The 16,464-nt window shown below is 40.6% G+C and overlaps 1 protein-coding gene across 2 annotated transcripts in view; it reads left to right on the forward strand.

The window, feature by feature from the left end:
• Positions 1-16,464, forward strand: part of vps8 (VPS8 subunit of CORVET complex) — a 110,749-nt gene that overhangs the window by 70,433 nt on the left and 23,852 nt on the right. Inside the window, exons 41-44 of one of the 2 annotated variants that reach the window (XM_061235086.1) lie at positions 1,306-1,350; positions 4,762-4,842; positions 9,747-9,916; positions 13,517-13,685. In XM_061235086.1, coding sequence (XP_061091070.1) covers positions 1,306-1,350; positions 4,762-4,842; positions 9,747-9,916; positions 13,517-13,685 — 465 coding nt within the window. The remainder of the gene's footprint in view (positions 1-1,305; positions 1,351-4,761; positions 4,843-9,746; positions 9,917-13,516; positions 13,686-16,464) is intronic. The other variant, XM_061235087.1, reaches the window with a different exon arrangement.

Here is a 16,464-nt window from a genome sequence, read left to right on the forward strand (position 1 = left end):
TCCAGCTTGTGCCTCTGTACATTTTCACATGAACAAATAACAGTTATCGAAGTATATTTTTCTTGATAACACTTTACTTGAACTGCACACCATATATCCAACACTGCCATAATCAAGACATAATGCCTGTTATTGTGAGCCATGACTACATATTACGTTCAGGTACTGACACATGTCCTATCACTGTCATAATGTCAAAATAACTGTTTCAAATTGACTGGCAGGTTTGGTCATACTTTTGCGTTTTGTTTGTTTGTTTTTCTGTAAAAAAAATAAAAAAATCTCAAAAAAAAATCTCAAATTGGCCCTGGTCCTTATCCTTGTTGTACTGGTAGCAGTTGAAATTGTACTTCCCTCTAGGGTCTTTCAGCGCACTTATCCCTGGTTATGGGTATGCACTTTGTTGTACGTTGCTCTGGATAAGAGTGTCTGCCAAATGCCATTAATGTAATGTAATGTAATTATGTCAGTGTAATTTCAAATTTTGCAAGCTGTATTATGTTGTCACGACCAGTTATGACAGACATTATGCCACGCTTATTATTAATTACATATACATAGTTCAAGTAAAGCTATTTTTTTACCCTTGATATCCAGCGCTATCCTGCGTGCATGTTTTTGCATGTGTGTGTAAGAGTGTCCTAAAAAGTACTGATTTTGCTATTCGTTCAGTGTCCTCTGAAACTCGCAGTTGTAGCCGGAAAACACTTGGCTGTTTGAATATGTCTACTGCGCAGAATGAAGGACTGCTTACCAGAGCAGAGCTGTGTGGTGTGAGCCGTGGAACGCACTGATTTACAGCAGCAGAAAAACATCCCACAGCTGCTGAAGCTGTTGTGCTTGTCTCCTTTACACGGGCTTCCATCAGTGTTTTATGTGCTGGGTGCTGCATTTCGAGAGGGCGCAGTGTATGGAGTAGCTGCAGTATGTGTCATTCTTGAGTGTGTGGAGGGGGTGTTGCTGGTGCAACTATGCTTAGTGTGTTGAGTGGGTTCGGTGTGTTGAGTGGTTAAGTGTATATTGAAGGTGCAGTGTGTTGAGTGGTTGTATATTGAAGGTGCAGTGTGTTGAGTGGTTAAGTGTATATTGTAGATGCAGTGTGTTGAGTGGTTAAGTGTATATTGTAGGTGCAGTGTGTTGAGTGGGTTCAGCCTGTTGAGTGGTTTCAGTGTGATGAGTGGGTTTGGTGGGTTCAGTAGTTGAGAGTGTGCAGTGTGTGGGGTGATTTCACTGTGTTTCGTGGGTTCAGTGTGTTGAGTAGCTGCATCTGTGTGGATTTGGTAATAAGAATCGTTCTCTTGGCAGGTAGCAGAGTCCTGCTGGCCACAGCAAAACGAGACCATGCCTTCGGTAGGACACGACTTTCCTATTTCACACGCGTGTGCGCACGTGTGTGGGCGTGCGACTGCATGCGCCGTGCGTGCGCTCGCTCTCTTGTGTTTGCATTCGCCTCCGTCTTTAAGCGAACGCGAACCGCTCCGCTCGGGTCCATGTACGGTAAGGGCCGGGGACTCCCGACGGAACAGCGCTAACGCCTCTTTCCCCCTCCGTTCGGCCGCCGCAGAGCTCCGTAACGAGACGGTGATGGAGTGGGGCTGGGGGGGGGCGCGGCCCCCGGGACCCGGCGCTGAGATTAGGGGAGCCGTGCGGAGAGCCAGCCGCGGGGGCAGAGGGGGGCCTTCATTATTCAGAGGCCTTCTGCTCGGTCTGTCTCTCTTCCCCCCGCGAGAGGAACACCGTGCCGGAGGAGGGGAGATAATAACTCCTGCCTCTCCCCCCCTCGACAGACAGCCGTCACCAGCCCCCCTCAGTCGGAGAGCCCAGGTCCGTGCGAGGCAGCCGGCCCTGGACCTCCTTCTCTTTTCAGCCCGTCACGAAAACACTCTCCGTTCAGCGCTTTGTGACAGTTAAAAATGCCCCCTCACATACATTTTTAAATATAGCTGCATGCTATATTGCAAGCGCTGCAAGCAAGGGAATATGAGGCTGGCGAAAGCAGCCCAGCGGTTAAAATATTGTGGACATACTTCATTAATTCTATTCTATAATTACGTAGTTCGTGTTTATGATTAATTTATTTATGCAAACCAGGAAAATGCCTCCCTGAGGGGGAAATTTAAAGGAGTGTCATGGTCCAAATCAAAGTAGTAACGAGAACTCTGTGTCGTCACGTACTGTAAACTGCACTGGGTCCACGCCTAAAGAGAATTAAGTGTGCGGATAAATCCATGTAAACATGACAGTGCGAACCACAGAGATGAGTGTAGAGTTGTCATAAAGACACGAGCGCATGGCTTTATCGGTATATAAACCGTCCAGGTGTCATGTCATTCTCAATAGATTTGTAGGATTTGTGGACTTTGACCTTTACTTCCAAAATGAGGGGTTGTAGCATTACCAGCAAACTTGTGATGAAGAAACAATGTCAATTGCTGCCTCGGGATCATGCATGCCATGTGCAGGCATCTCTCAGTACAATGGTGAAGGAAAGTCTTTTATTTAAAGGAATTATATGTGGCAGCCAATTTTTTAAGTATAAGTCTCTGGTTTTAATCTGAAGAACAATATATTGTACTACTGTATACTGGAAGCTACACTAGAAGCACATTCAATAAAAATAAAACGGATCAATATTTTCACTGCAGCATGTTTTTGTCATCCGTGACAATTGTCAAAAAATTCTCAGACTTCTGCCAAGTCAGTGACTGTTAATGACCTGTAGTGGACTCACAGAGATCCACCCAAACAGCTTTAAATAATAAAGCTTTTTAAACGAAAGATTTAGCCATTTTTTTCATAGCTCTGAAACTCTGCCTCAGTCTATCATGACCTCATCATAGTCATCATCATCATCATCATCCATTTTATTTTTATAGCTCTTTTTACAGAAAAATATCTCAGAATAACAGAAGGAAAACTGGGTAAAACCAGGCATGAACCCCCAAAAAGTCAACAATGAGAAAAAAGAAAAAAACTTGAGGTGGGAAGAAACTTCAGCATGGACCTCTTCATACAATGCTGAGCAATGTTTGAGCATGGACCTCCACACACAATGCAGTTTGAGCATGGACCTCTTTCTACAGGGCACTTTGAGCATGGACCTCTACACACAATGCACTTTGAGCATGGACCTCTTCATCCAGTGCACTTTGCGGAGTACATTTATTGTGGACCGTGGTTGAGTGGTTATTATTCTGTCAGGTGGCATAACAGGATTCCTGTGCAAGTTTACTGAAAAAAGAATTGCATCATCCCTCAGGGTATACCCTCAGTGACCACTGTATTAGGTTGACCTGTACACCGGCATGTTAATGCACCTATCTAATCAGCCAATCATGTACCAGCAGCTCAATGCATAAAAGCATGCATACATTGTCAAGAGGTTCAGTTGTTGTTCAGACTAAACATCAGAATAGAGGAGAAATGTGTCTACTTTTAGTAACTTTGACCATGGAATTGAGTAACTTTGACTGTTGACTGTTGATGCCTGACAGGGTGGTTTGAATATCTTGGAAACTGCTGATCTCCTGGGATTTTCACACATAATGGTCTCTAGTGTTTACAGAGAATGGTGTGAAAAACATCCCGTAAGAGGCAGTTCTGTGGGCAAAAAGGCCTTGTTAATGAGAGAGGTCAGAGGAGAATGGCCAGACTGGTTCAAGCTGACAGGAAAGTGACAGTTACGCAAATAACCAAACATTACAACAGTGGTATGCATATGCAGAAGAGCATCTCTGAACACACAACACGTTAAATCTTGAAGACCAATAAGTTAAAACATAAGTGAAATAAATTCCTAATAAATAGGCCACTAACGAAGACTATCAGTGTATATGCCATCAGACTTTTCTGCAATCACATCAGAATGCTTCTGGTTTGAAGCAGGAACACAACAGAACTGGCCTTTACACCACAATCCAATACATATTTGCATGTTTGTTAAATGGTAACTGGTAAATTTCCACATTTGTTCCACAATGTTCCACATTTACCTTGAGAGGTCTGAGGCCCGGGTATACTGCGAGGGCTCTTGCCACAATGCATACAATGATAGCACAATCATTATTCTCATTCAATGTTATGCAAGACAAAGATGAGCCATTATGTAATTTTCCCCTTTGCATTGCATGGCTTTTGTGTGGTTGTGTGTACAAGCAAAATAAATGCTTCTATGGGGGATTCAGTAAAGCAGTAAGATGTTCAGGAAGCTGCAGAATTGTGTTTTGTTCAATTAAGTATTGTACACCATGGGGGAATGCTTTAAGGGGCTGTTTAAATAAAATAAAAATAATTATAATTCTATATATATATATATATATATATATATAATATATATATATATATAGTGCACTGTATTGCATTTGTACTGTGATCAGGATGAAGCACTTATGGGTAAAATTCTCTCGTAAACATAAACAGGATTTTTGAATATGACGGTATGCCTAATGCTGTGAGTAGCTGCATGTGTGATAGTACATTTGCACCCCCTTTTTTGAAGATTTGAAGGTTGAAAACCAGCTGGCAACTTTCTTATATAGCTAAGGTGCTTGACTGGGAACTGGAAGGTTGATTGTTCAAGCCACAGTGTAGCCACAATAAGGTATGTGCAGCTGTTGGGCCCCTGAGCAAGGCCCTTAACCCCATATTGCTCCATATTGCAACTGGAAGTCGCTTTGGGTAAAAGTGTCTGCTAAATAAGTGTAATGTAATGTCATGGCTTTCAGTAGGCTAATTGTATGCTTGACTCCCTCTCCGTTCCAGGACCCAGTGTATGGGAAAGGCAAGCTGGCTGAGATCCAGGGACTGATCCTTGGCATGCTGGACACCTTTAATTATGAACAGGTACAGTAATAACCTTTTATCAGACCTTACTTGTGGGTGGATGTGTAGCTCCATCGCTCCAAATAGTACTCATTCGCCCAGCTGCTATGTGAGTGGCTCATTCAGCTAAACCTCTGAATATTAACAGTATCAGAGCTAGCTTTTGTTGGCTTCAGTTGGAATACTCGGTGGCATCAAATATAAATTACTCAGCTCTGCTAAATCTAGGCTTTTTCAGAATTGTCACAATTATGGTTTGGACTGGTTCCTTCACCACTTCCTAGCCAATCAATAGACACGTTGGGGTAGTGTTGGTTTAAACAAACTGAAACTGAAGTTAGAGCAGCACTAGTGATATAACGTATACACAACTAAAACTTTTTGGATGGTAAATGTCTGCATTTATATACGCCTTTATCCGAAGCGGTGTGCAATTGATGCCTCATTCACCCATTCAAACACATTCATGCTCCAACGGTGATTGGCTGCCAGCTCCTCAGGAGCAATTGGGGGTTCGGTGTCTTGCTCAGGGGCACTTCGACACACCCAGGGCAGGATCGAACTGACAACCCTCCGACTGCCAGACTTCACTGACGTTAAATGAGGAGTACGATGCATAGGATTCACGCTGCTGTGTCAAAAGGATAGTTATTGGAGGGGAACGGAAAGCCTACTTCTATATGATTATATAAAATCTCCTTTTCCAGGAAGTGGATGGAAAAAACTTTGGTCTGAAAGTACACGCAAATTACAACTTTACAACTTTTCTGGAATATATACTTCAAGACAAATCGAATGAATCGAGGAAAGAGTGAATTTTGATTTCAGCTTGTCTTTAAGCTTCAGCGGAAGGAGAGTTTCGGTTTCCAGAAAGTTCTGGGCCGGACTTCTCTGGCGTGTCGCTGCCAGACTCTGCCGGTGAGTCAGGCGCTCGCTCTGCCTGCGGAAGCTGTCGTTGACGGACAGTCCCCTGCCGCGTGGTCCAGATGTACCGGTTAGCCGCACGCTCCAGAGGACATGTTCCAGCCCGGGTTCTCACAGGCTGACGCAGCATGTGGCCGTGCTGGGACCGGCTCCCGCGTTAAAGAAACGCAGAGCTCACGATTTCTACTGTAGTACGATCGAGGGAAAATGTTATTAATTTAGCTTATGCCTTAAATCCTGCTTAATCTTGCTATCTCATAATGCCGGAGCGTATGGTTTAATGGGTCGTCGGTTACATTTTTAATTTAATGTATGTAGTCCTGTAAGCCCTGTTGGTATGTGCTGCTAGCATAGATCTGTGTGGATTGGAATCTAAGATATTTATAGATGTGTTCGTAGGCCGACTATAGAGATGGAGGAGGCACACAGGTGTACTGTACACTTAGCCAGTTAAATCATAATCAGAGAAAATGAAGAAAGCTGCACATTGTCCTTCACCCCAGTTAACCCTGCAAATAAAGACCAATAACCAATGTTTTGGCATAAGCAACGACTATATTATTGTATACCTAGTGCAAGCAATGAAAAAATAATTTCAGTTGTTTTCATCAATTTAGCAACATGAAATGAAATGATTGAATAGTAGGATAATGTACACCACTTTTCTGCTTGAAATGCAGGCAACTGCTCGCTGGATGTAATTACATTATTACATCCAGTTATTATCAAAGGAAGGCAACATTGTTGGGCTGCTGAATCAAGTCAACTAACTGAAAGTTCCTTACTTTTACTCTCAGACCCTGGACTCTTCTTGGTTTTCTAACCCATTGACCCTCGTGCCAAATGCCTTGTAGCTCCTCGACTCCTGAATGTGATGAGGTCACGAGGCTTGTGCCCCCGGCTTGTCCTGCCCGCTTGTTGGTCTGTGTCAGCTTCCTGTGCAACACCTTGGTCGGCCATCTTGTTTGTTAGACCCTTTTCTCAGTCGTTTTCGGATGTTTTGTGTTCACTTTTCTGTTACTTCCCTTTCGTCTTCAACCCCCCGCATGAAATATTCAGCTCTTTAGCGCTGTTACTCTCCCCTCTCACATTTTTGGCATAGCTGAGTAAATTAAAAACAAACTTGAACCAAGTAGGAATATTCAATGTTTTCAGAGCATAGCTGGGAAAAAAAAACCCATCCAAAATTGGAGAATGGCTGTTAATGCCCTCCCTTAAGACACAGTGCTTAATTGCTTTTGAGGAAAAAAGCCAGGGATGGAATTGATTGGATAGGGCATTGATTAAAATAGAAGCACACTATCACCCATCCCCCCTACTCTGAAAGGAATTAATCTGACCTCAGTGTAATTAAAAGGGTTTAAACACTGCGTTACATGAAAGCGACGCTCTATCACGCTGCTCCGTCAGCCCACCAGAAAGGATGAGATTAACCGGCTCTCGGTTGATTAAAGATACAAAGTATATCTTTAGCGCGGCGCATTAGGTTATGTGCTGATCGCAGAGTCAGACAACGGCGTCGTGTCTCATTGCCACGACGAGAAAACCCTAAAGAGTTGAGTACGTCGATGCTTTATTGAGTTCCCCTTCTCAGGGGCAGAGGATATGAATGTGTTATCGGTGTGTTCTATCCACTGGCTGGAACATTTCCTTATTATTCTGGTCTTATTTCGGCACGGATAGGTTTGTCGGTGTGGTGAAGCGGACACAGATAAAAATAACTCTTCTCTCGCACTGCTCTCCCACTGTGGCAGCTGTGCCTGTCACCGAAAAATTTGTCTGATTAAAGTCGTGATTCTAGAAACTACTCAAAATCCCAGAATACCAATGCCCTCCAGGAAGCAAATATATAGGGACATATTCAATCAATCCCTATAGAATAATTGGTAAAACCATGAAGTAGTCGCTAGAATTTTGCTTGAAAGTCTGAAATGGTCCTTAAGAAGTTCATGCCCATACTATCCTTGCTTACCCTGCTCTGCTCTGTTTGGTCATAGTTGGGTTATGTACCTGATCAAGGTGGCTTTAACAGGTATGGGAGATCATAGACATGGTTCTCCATGTATAAACTCATTGGGGCCAATCATTGGGCCAATCAGAGACCCAAAGTGCACATGGAGTTTAAAGTTTCTGCTATAAAAAAATAATAAAATTTAACAACAAAGCCTTTGATAAAGATCTGTTTCAGAAACGCAGAGAACCTTACTCCATTGTGGGTTATTCATAATAATGTCTCCAGTATGTTTACATGTTTTTTACCCATGGGTTTTTATTTAATATTAATTACCATGGTAAAACAAGAAAAACACCTCATTAGTTAAATTTCTCTAAGTAAAGAGTTTCCCTGTCACTGCATTGTTGACTACTTGCAATTTCTTTATTATTAGCATTCAGGCACAAATGTATACATGTTAATTTGAATCTGTTTGATTAATGAATGGAAATAAAATTAAAATAATGGTCTCGATTCAGTGAAACGCACTGAAATGTTTTGACCATGTTCCATGTCAAAGAGTCTGAATTAATCCAACCCCATATTTCAAAAAAGTCTACTTTGCTTGCCTTCGTGAGATATGGCAAAGAGAAGAGCTTTCTGACAAGTTTTCTTAAACACTCCTGGTTGTGATTCAGAGATCACCACCTTTTGAAAAAATTAAAATAAAATAATTCCAGGATATTGTGCATACATGTGAACTCACTATTTAAAAGCTGACTAGCCCTTTTATTCTGTAAAATAATATATTCAAAATGTGAATGTAAAATCTTACCTGGAGTCGCCCCCTAACCATTAAAATGATTAATTGACATTTTATGCTTATAGGATGCACATTATGGGGGGAAAAATATGTGTCTTGTAAAATATCAAATATGTAAATAAAGGTTTACCATTGTAGTGCAGGTATGTATTGAAAATGAGTGTTTCTTTTCCTTCTTTTCCTAGCACCTCCGCTAAAGAGTGATTATGGCTTTCCTGATCTTTTTTGGCATGGAAACAGAGTCAGGCGGTCATTTGACAGCTCAATAAATCCATCAGACACTCCTATTTTACAGCTCCAGAGATCTTTAAATGGACAGTGAAATGTCATTTTTGGACACATTACTGCCTGAGTGAAAGTGTGATGATGATTCATCAGTCTGTCAGTGCCACTCTATTTAGCTTCTCTCTTGGCTGTGTCTTCCCATAATTGTGTCCAGGCCCTTCTAAAAAAAATAAAAAATAGAGTGAGGAATGAAGATGTTTCATAATGAGCCTGCTGACGGTGCTGACATTGGGGCTTTTCCAGAACGTTCCTGTCTCGGTCCTTTAGCGGTGAGCTCTGCATCGCATTCCCTGGTGACGCTGTGTAATGGTGCTGTGTGAGGACTGCAGTGGAACCACAGGAAAAAACTGAATAAAGGCTCCCCCATGGGAAGCAATCTCAGGAGGAACCCAGCTATAGGGGGATGCCCATCCTTCGCTGGCCTAAAAGTTGAGATGGTAACAGTTGAGGTAAACGGGGTAAACTAGACCACATAGCAATACATAGAATAAGATGTTCTCATGCACAGAACACCTGTACCACACATACCTCTGCGGTGACTAAGGCTGTAACTCACCCCTCTGGCACTGTTAAGGCCTGCTCGGTGCTCCCGGTTATTTGTGGTTTTCTTAGAACCAGTCGCCTGACCTGCCAACCATGCCCAAGATTCCAGTACCTCACGAACCTCCCCTGTGACCAACCAAGGTTATGACTAACCCCACTGGCACCATTAATGCATGCTGTAGAAAATAATGTAAAAACCTTTTTTAATGTACAGATTTTGCACCTTCATGACCGAGTATTGACTGAAAAAACGTAAATAAAGGCAAAGTTAAAGTACTGGAGAAATCTCGCAGTGCTTAAACGTACTTTACTTTAAATGTACTTTGGGAATTATACTTGTGTTTTGTTCGTGAAGCAAGCTTCGCCCCCTTCGCCCCGTCCCAACCACCTCCACCCTCTCTCCGCCCCGTCTCTCAGACACTACTGGAGACCACCACCAACCTGCTGAACCACGACCTGCACTGGTCCCTGTCTCACCTGCGTGCGGCCGTGAGCCGCGGACTCCACCCGCGGCAGGACCACTGCAGCATCTGCCTGCAGCAGTACAAGCGTCGGCAGGAGGCCCAGGACGAGATCATTATCTTCAGGTAGGCCGAGAGCCGCGGGGGGCTGGCCTCGCCGCGCCTCCGTCCGCGAACCCGCCATCCGTAAGTCCCAGAGAAGCTGTGCCGCTCTCACGGGTTCGTCTCGTGAGGTGCGGCTGGATTACTTCTGCGCTTCTGAGTTCGAGCACAACAAACCATTGGCACGAGTGTTTAATCCTGATTACAAACAACAAGCTAGCGTTCCCCTGTTTGCCTTTGATTAGTCCTTCAAAGTCCATTTTTTCCCCTGTGTATTTTGTTTACTTATTAGCACCTTTGGAACTGTTAGCCTGGGTCAAGTATACCCTTTATATGCATTCTTGGAAATGTATGCAAAAATACTCAATAGCATATCTCAGTTCAAACAATCTAAACAACATATGTAGTTAAGGGTTGGTTGGATCATTTCCCTCTGCTAGTCATCAGTTACGTGTTGTGAGATCTATGTCGCTTGATAGACACACTGGTTAGGCATTAGCTATTAAGAAAGCCAGATTCATTTTTTTAAATACAGATATATACATGTTGAAGGTATATACTGAATTTTAATAATAAGCAGCTTGCAATATTTGTTTTTCTTTGGGATTAATGAAACAATACTAATAAGCATTGTGTAGCTGATAGAAATAGTTACTTAGTGATAATAACAATAAGAAATTATACTAAATTATAATAAAGAAATAACACAGGAATTCTGATTGTCTATGTGATTGGAATGTATCACCACTTCAGTTATTATAGATTAAAAATGACCTATAAAATATCCCCATAACCCTAGTCTGCTCACCGCACAGAGGCAAAGCCTACCTCATACCTACCCCTCTACCCCCCTCTCAACTGGATACTCATGCCCAACAAGGAGCAATGGCCACCTGTAGACCCCAGACCCCCCCCCCCCTGCCGGTAGGTTGATCACCACCCATCTCCCATAAACCAGAACGGCGTGGGAACACTCAAACTTCAATAAAGCCAGGGAGGTCGAAGTCAAAATTGATATTCCACATAGACACATAAAACAAAATGAATGTCTCAGCTCACATTAACGGGCCTTTTAGCAAAGAAGTATATCAAATTAGAATAGATGAAACGATTAAACTTTCAAAAGTGCACTGACAGTTCAACCGTGTTACTTCTATACTTTAGAAGCCAGGAATGATTATGGTAATTTCATTTTTTATGAATGTTTGCGCCAGCCCTTAACTCTGCACCAAAATCAATGTGGGCAATATAAAAAAAACATTAATACACATTTTATTATGAGAAACATGTTCCAAATTGTTTTATTTTTTTGTTAGCCTATTGTTTGGCCTGTTTCTCTGACTGTTTTCTTCTTATTTCTCAGCCTTATAATGGCTTCCTTGACTTTCTTTGAACTCTGGTCCTTGTGTTGACAAATACCGATAACAGACTTCAAAAGCAATCAAAAGCCTAGAATCAAGACTAGATACTGAATGCTTTCTTATGCCTGCACTAAGGAAGAAATTGAATTCACCTGACCAATCAGAGACAACCGAGAAGCCAACTGTCCAATTACTTTGGTTCCCTTAAATGGAAGGACTATGCATAAAAATGGATGTAATTCCGACACTGATGACCTAATATGGATGTAAATACCCTCAAATTAACGATGGTTGTCTGCATTTTAACCTCATCATCCATCGCTTCATTTCAAACTCAATGTGCTGGAGTACAGAGCCAAAGGTAATATATTGTATAATAATACGTGGACTGCACTGTATTTCTTTAAATGTCGTATCCTATAGCATTATGTATCAGTACATATTGCTATATTACAGTATATTAGTTTTACTGATACCACTAAATATTACTTCATGTTTTTTAAGAAAAGACATAACCCTGTCCTAAAAATCGCACAGATGATGAAAGGGACTCATTTTTTAAATCATATTAAAGCAAACAAACATTATTTTCTGGCAGGCTCGCTAGATGTATATGTTGTTATTTGAGTATGTTGAGGCATTTATGATATGCAAACCTGAAAAATATGCTGTTTTAATACAAGTTTTCTGAAAAATCTGCAAAAATGATCTCCCTGCCAGATTTACTTTTAATGAAAATCAAACCAGAACTGTTTTGGACTAGAATTCTATGTAAAATAAATATGGTATTTACACAGGATGCCAAGCTTTGAAGGATGGAATTTCCCTCATAAGTGCGCTTGTTAATACAAAGTTATAATTTTTTCGAAGTTCCAATGTCATTTGAATATGGAAAAAGACAGAAACACAATAAAAATACAGAATACAGTACCATACTGCATCTTTACAGTTCTGGCCACAACTGCCTAGGCCACTGCAGGAAAACCTAAGAAAGCCAGCCCACCTGTGGGCTAAGAAATGCCACTGTCCACTGCACTGAAAAGGGTGCATGTTTATAAAACTGACAAAATAGCATTGTTAAGCCAACTAACATGTACATCGACAAATAAACCAACATAACATCCCTTTTTCCTCTACAATAAGCATTTCAAATATGTGGGATATGACTGAGGCTTCACAATATATATAATTGGTCTGTCCCTATAGAATCAATTCTATAGTTTATTAGCACATAATGAGCACGAGACGACCACTTGCAACAGCAGATACAGCAGGAAATACACAAGCAGACACACCACACAACACGTAACATGTAACGAAAGGTTTGTGTTTATGTTTCTACATTCAGGCTGGGTCTATTTGAAGTCCATGTGCTAATCTTTTTTTGTGGAGGCTTCGATGACACCATTGTATAACTTCTCCTTCTGGGCTTTACTGTAGCTTTAGTCAGTCATTGAGACTAAATAATGACCAGGACTGAAAGCCTCTTAACCTCCCCTTTGATACATAACACAAAACTGTGGAGATTTGCGCTTTATTGATGAGGTCGGTTGACTAATCTTAATTTCATTCCTAATATCATTTAGGACAAATTTTGCCACATTCTATCAAGTCATTTTGGAATCTATTTGATGTGCCACAAAACACAGTTGAGGTCCATAGATGATTAGCCAACCTCTCATCTTTCTCTGCCAACATCCAATTATCACAATTGCAATAGTCGGCACTTTCAAAAGGCCTGAACTAAAACGTTTGCCTTGGGAAGGCGCTCCACAGATGTTGCATTTGTGCAGGGCCCAAACTTTTGATGTTTATTGTGAACTAACATTCTTTCATCTTTATCTTATTATCTTCGAAGAAACCATATTGGCAAAAAGCAAATACAGATGATGAACAACAAATAGAAACACAACTGAAGTACCAAATTTACATTTGTCCATCAAAAGTGTCATTCCTCTCTTACTAAATACTCATAACTTTCACTAACTCTGTGGCCATTTCTTATTACTTTTGTATTTTTGTTATGTTGTGTCTCCTGTATGTGTGAGTATTAGTTGATCTTGAATTGTCATTTTGAATGTGTCAATACCAAAGTACTTAATTTGTGTTTGTACATGTGGGTGCAAGTACAAATGGGTAAATTGGATACCGGATACAATGGTTAAACCAAGAACTTGGAAATGGACGTTAGACGTTATTTGCCTGATCTTAGGCTGATGCCATAAAATTGAGATGTGAATGGTTTTGTATGCCTGTGTTGCAGCTGTGGTCATCTCTACCACTGCCAGTGCCTGCAGAATAAGGAGTGTGGGGTAGCGGGGGAGAGGCTACACAGGTGGAGCTGCTACAAGTGCACGTCCAGCCAGGGCGGGCGAGGTGGAGAGAGGAACGCCTCAAGCGGGGGGCGGAGCCGCAGCACGTCTCTCGCTCAGGTCAGCCGTCCTTACCGGTCCTCACCGGTCCTCACTGGTCCTCACCGGTCCTTACCTGCACTGCTCTTACAGCTTCAAAGTTGTTCATTAAGTAATCTCATTTATTCTGAAAAAACATAGGTATAGGTATGAAAATGATTGCCACCCTTAATGAAAATGAAGAAAGAAGTATAATAATCCTCTCATGTTTCAAAGTTTTTTAATTAAGTAATCTCATTTATTCTGAAAACTGTGAAAATTAGGTCACAAGCATGCAAAATCCCTTTGTCGACCATCAGCATGGGAAAAGCCAAAGAACTGTGAATTCAAAAGACACAGATGGTAATTGACTATCGCAAGTCTGGTAATGGGTACAAAAATATTACATAAACAGTTAAACATACCACTTAGCACTGTATGGGCAGTAACAAGACATTTAAAATATATGGAATGGATGCAAAGTTGCCAGAAAGGGGACACAAGTGCATGTTGTCTCCACTGATGGTGAAGTAGATGGTGACAGAGGCCATAAAAAACCCAAGAATCACAGTTTAAAGATTGCAGTGATTGGTTGCATCTTGGGGTCATCAGGCCTCAAAAAGACCCATAACACCTCCATATCAACAAACTTTTTGGAAGGGTGGCTAGAAGATAGCCCTTACTGAGCACAATAAACAAAACCAAGCACCTGGAGTTCTGAATGTCCAGAATTGATCATTTTGCTGCCAGTGGTCCAGGGACTATTTAAAATCAATTGCCCAATGAGTTCAGCAAATTACCAGGATATTTTGGCTGAGAATCTGGTTGTCTCTGCTAGAAAGCTCAGACTTTATACAGTTTTTGTGCATTTTTAACAAGGCCAATAATTCTGGAACCAACTATTTGCACTATACTCCTGTGCGAGAGAAATGTAGTATATTGTCTATTTCAGACAAAGAAACATGGGGTACAACAATAGTTCACAATCTCCCCTCCACCAGTCAATCCCCCCCCCCCCCATGTGTGGTTTTATTTAATTATATGTCATCACAAACTAGATTTTAATACTCACATGTTTGTGTATAAGCATTTAAAAATATATATTTTTTAAAAGCACCTCATTCATTTCAGCTTGTGAAACTTCTGAAGCTTCTGCCATTTATCACTAGAAACAGTGTTCCTACCATTTTAAATACTACGTTAGAAATCAGATGTCATTTAGTGTTATGAATGGATTTGGCCAATTGTCTTTCATTCTTTATTCATATGTCTTCTGGGAAGTCACCTGTGAAGACTCATACAGATCGATGAAAAATAATTATCATTGACTACTGTACTGTACAAATCTCAATTTTAGCAAACTATGCATCAAGAAAGCGAAATGTAATTTTGTTATTGAAAGGTTTCTGTATCTATTATCAAAGTAAACCATGTTTATACTGAAAAATAAATTAGGCATTTTAACATCATTGAATTAAATTAGCTTTCCCTTCATTCGAATTCAATTTTATGTAATCTTTTTCATTTCAAATTGCAAATCAAGAATCAAGTTGGAGCTTATCAGAAATTCTCAATTAGCTGATAGTTTACCCCAACACTAGTGCATGCAGCTCTGTGAGTGTGTATGTGTACTAATAAACAGGATCGAGCAGAAGAGCTTTGAGTGAATTGTGAGAAAGCTTGTGTTGTTTTTTCATGTTGCTGTGAGCTGTCAGGGGAGCAGCTTTCTGGTAATGCAGAAGGCTCTGTGAAGACTCGAGGAACTCTTTTTATGGCTAAGGGTTTGTTTGTTTATTTGTATACCAAAGCAAACAAGAACTGAAGATACCCAGAGCAGCCATGTCAGTGCATCTCTATGTCTAGGTTATACAAGCTCAACATAATTAACCAAATATTCATGTTAAATGGAAAGGCAACATACAGTACAGTCAACACAAATTCTAAAAATATACAGTACTGTGCAAAAGTCTTAGGCACCTGTATAACATTCTGTACAGATAAGATTCTTTCAAAAATAATTCAGTGAAAGGTCCTAAATAAACATTTTAGTAATTGGGCAAAAAAGTTCAAAACTGAATCAAATCGAAGTTTTGATCATTTCATTTTCACCAAAATATAATGACATTTTTATTTTTATTGTATTTTGTGGCTTTGTTTCCTGTTGCCTTCTCTACTTCTCTCTAATTGAATCATTTCTGGCTTTGCTCTATAAACTGTTGTGTAAACACAGAAACATTCAGAGTGCTACACAGAAAACGAAAAAATGAGCTGCCTCCCATTTCATCTGTGTGGGAGGAGGAATATAAAATGAATATATTCCTGCGGAAAATTAGCATTGAGAATTGTTATTACTCTCATAATGCACCTGTATAACATTATGTGCAGTACTATGTTACTTTTTTAATGAAATACAAAAATGTCTCTGTAAAATTTAATCTTTTGGAAAATGAATATTTGGATATCTCAAATGTGTGCTTTTATACTAACACACACACAAAAAATAAACATATATATAATAAAGTCTAGGTTGCCTAAGACTTCTGCACAGTACTGTACATATATATATCCTCTGCTTTCCTAAAGATAATTTTTTTAGTGATTGGCAGTTTTTCAAGTTCATCTGCATTGGCGCTTATTTTATTTATTTTTTCCCACATTGCAACTGCTTGTCTTCAGACTTATGGGTCTTAGACTATTGCAGCATATGCTGCCCCAGTGTAATCATTTGCCCATTTATTCAATCCACGAGTCTCCATTTTACGATATAGCACTACAGTCTGGTACCACCGTTACATCTCAGTATGTAGTAATCTACTCCATT

Source organism: Conger conger, chromosome 3 (genome assembly GCF_963514075.1).
Source record: "Conger conger chromosome 3, fConCon1.1, whole genome shotgun sequence".
In the NCBI taxonomy this organism is placed as follows: Eukaryota; Metazoa; Chordata; class Actinopteri; order Anguilliformes; family Congridae; genus Conger; species Conger conger.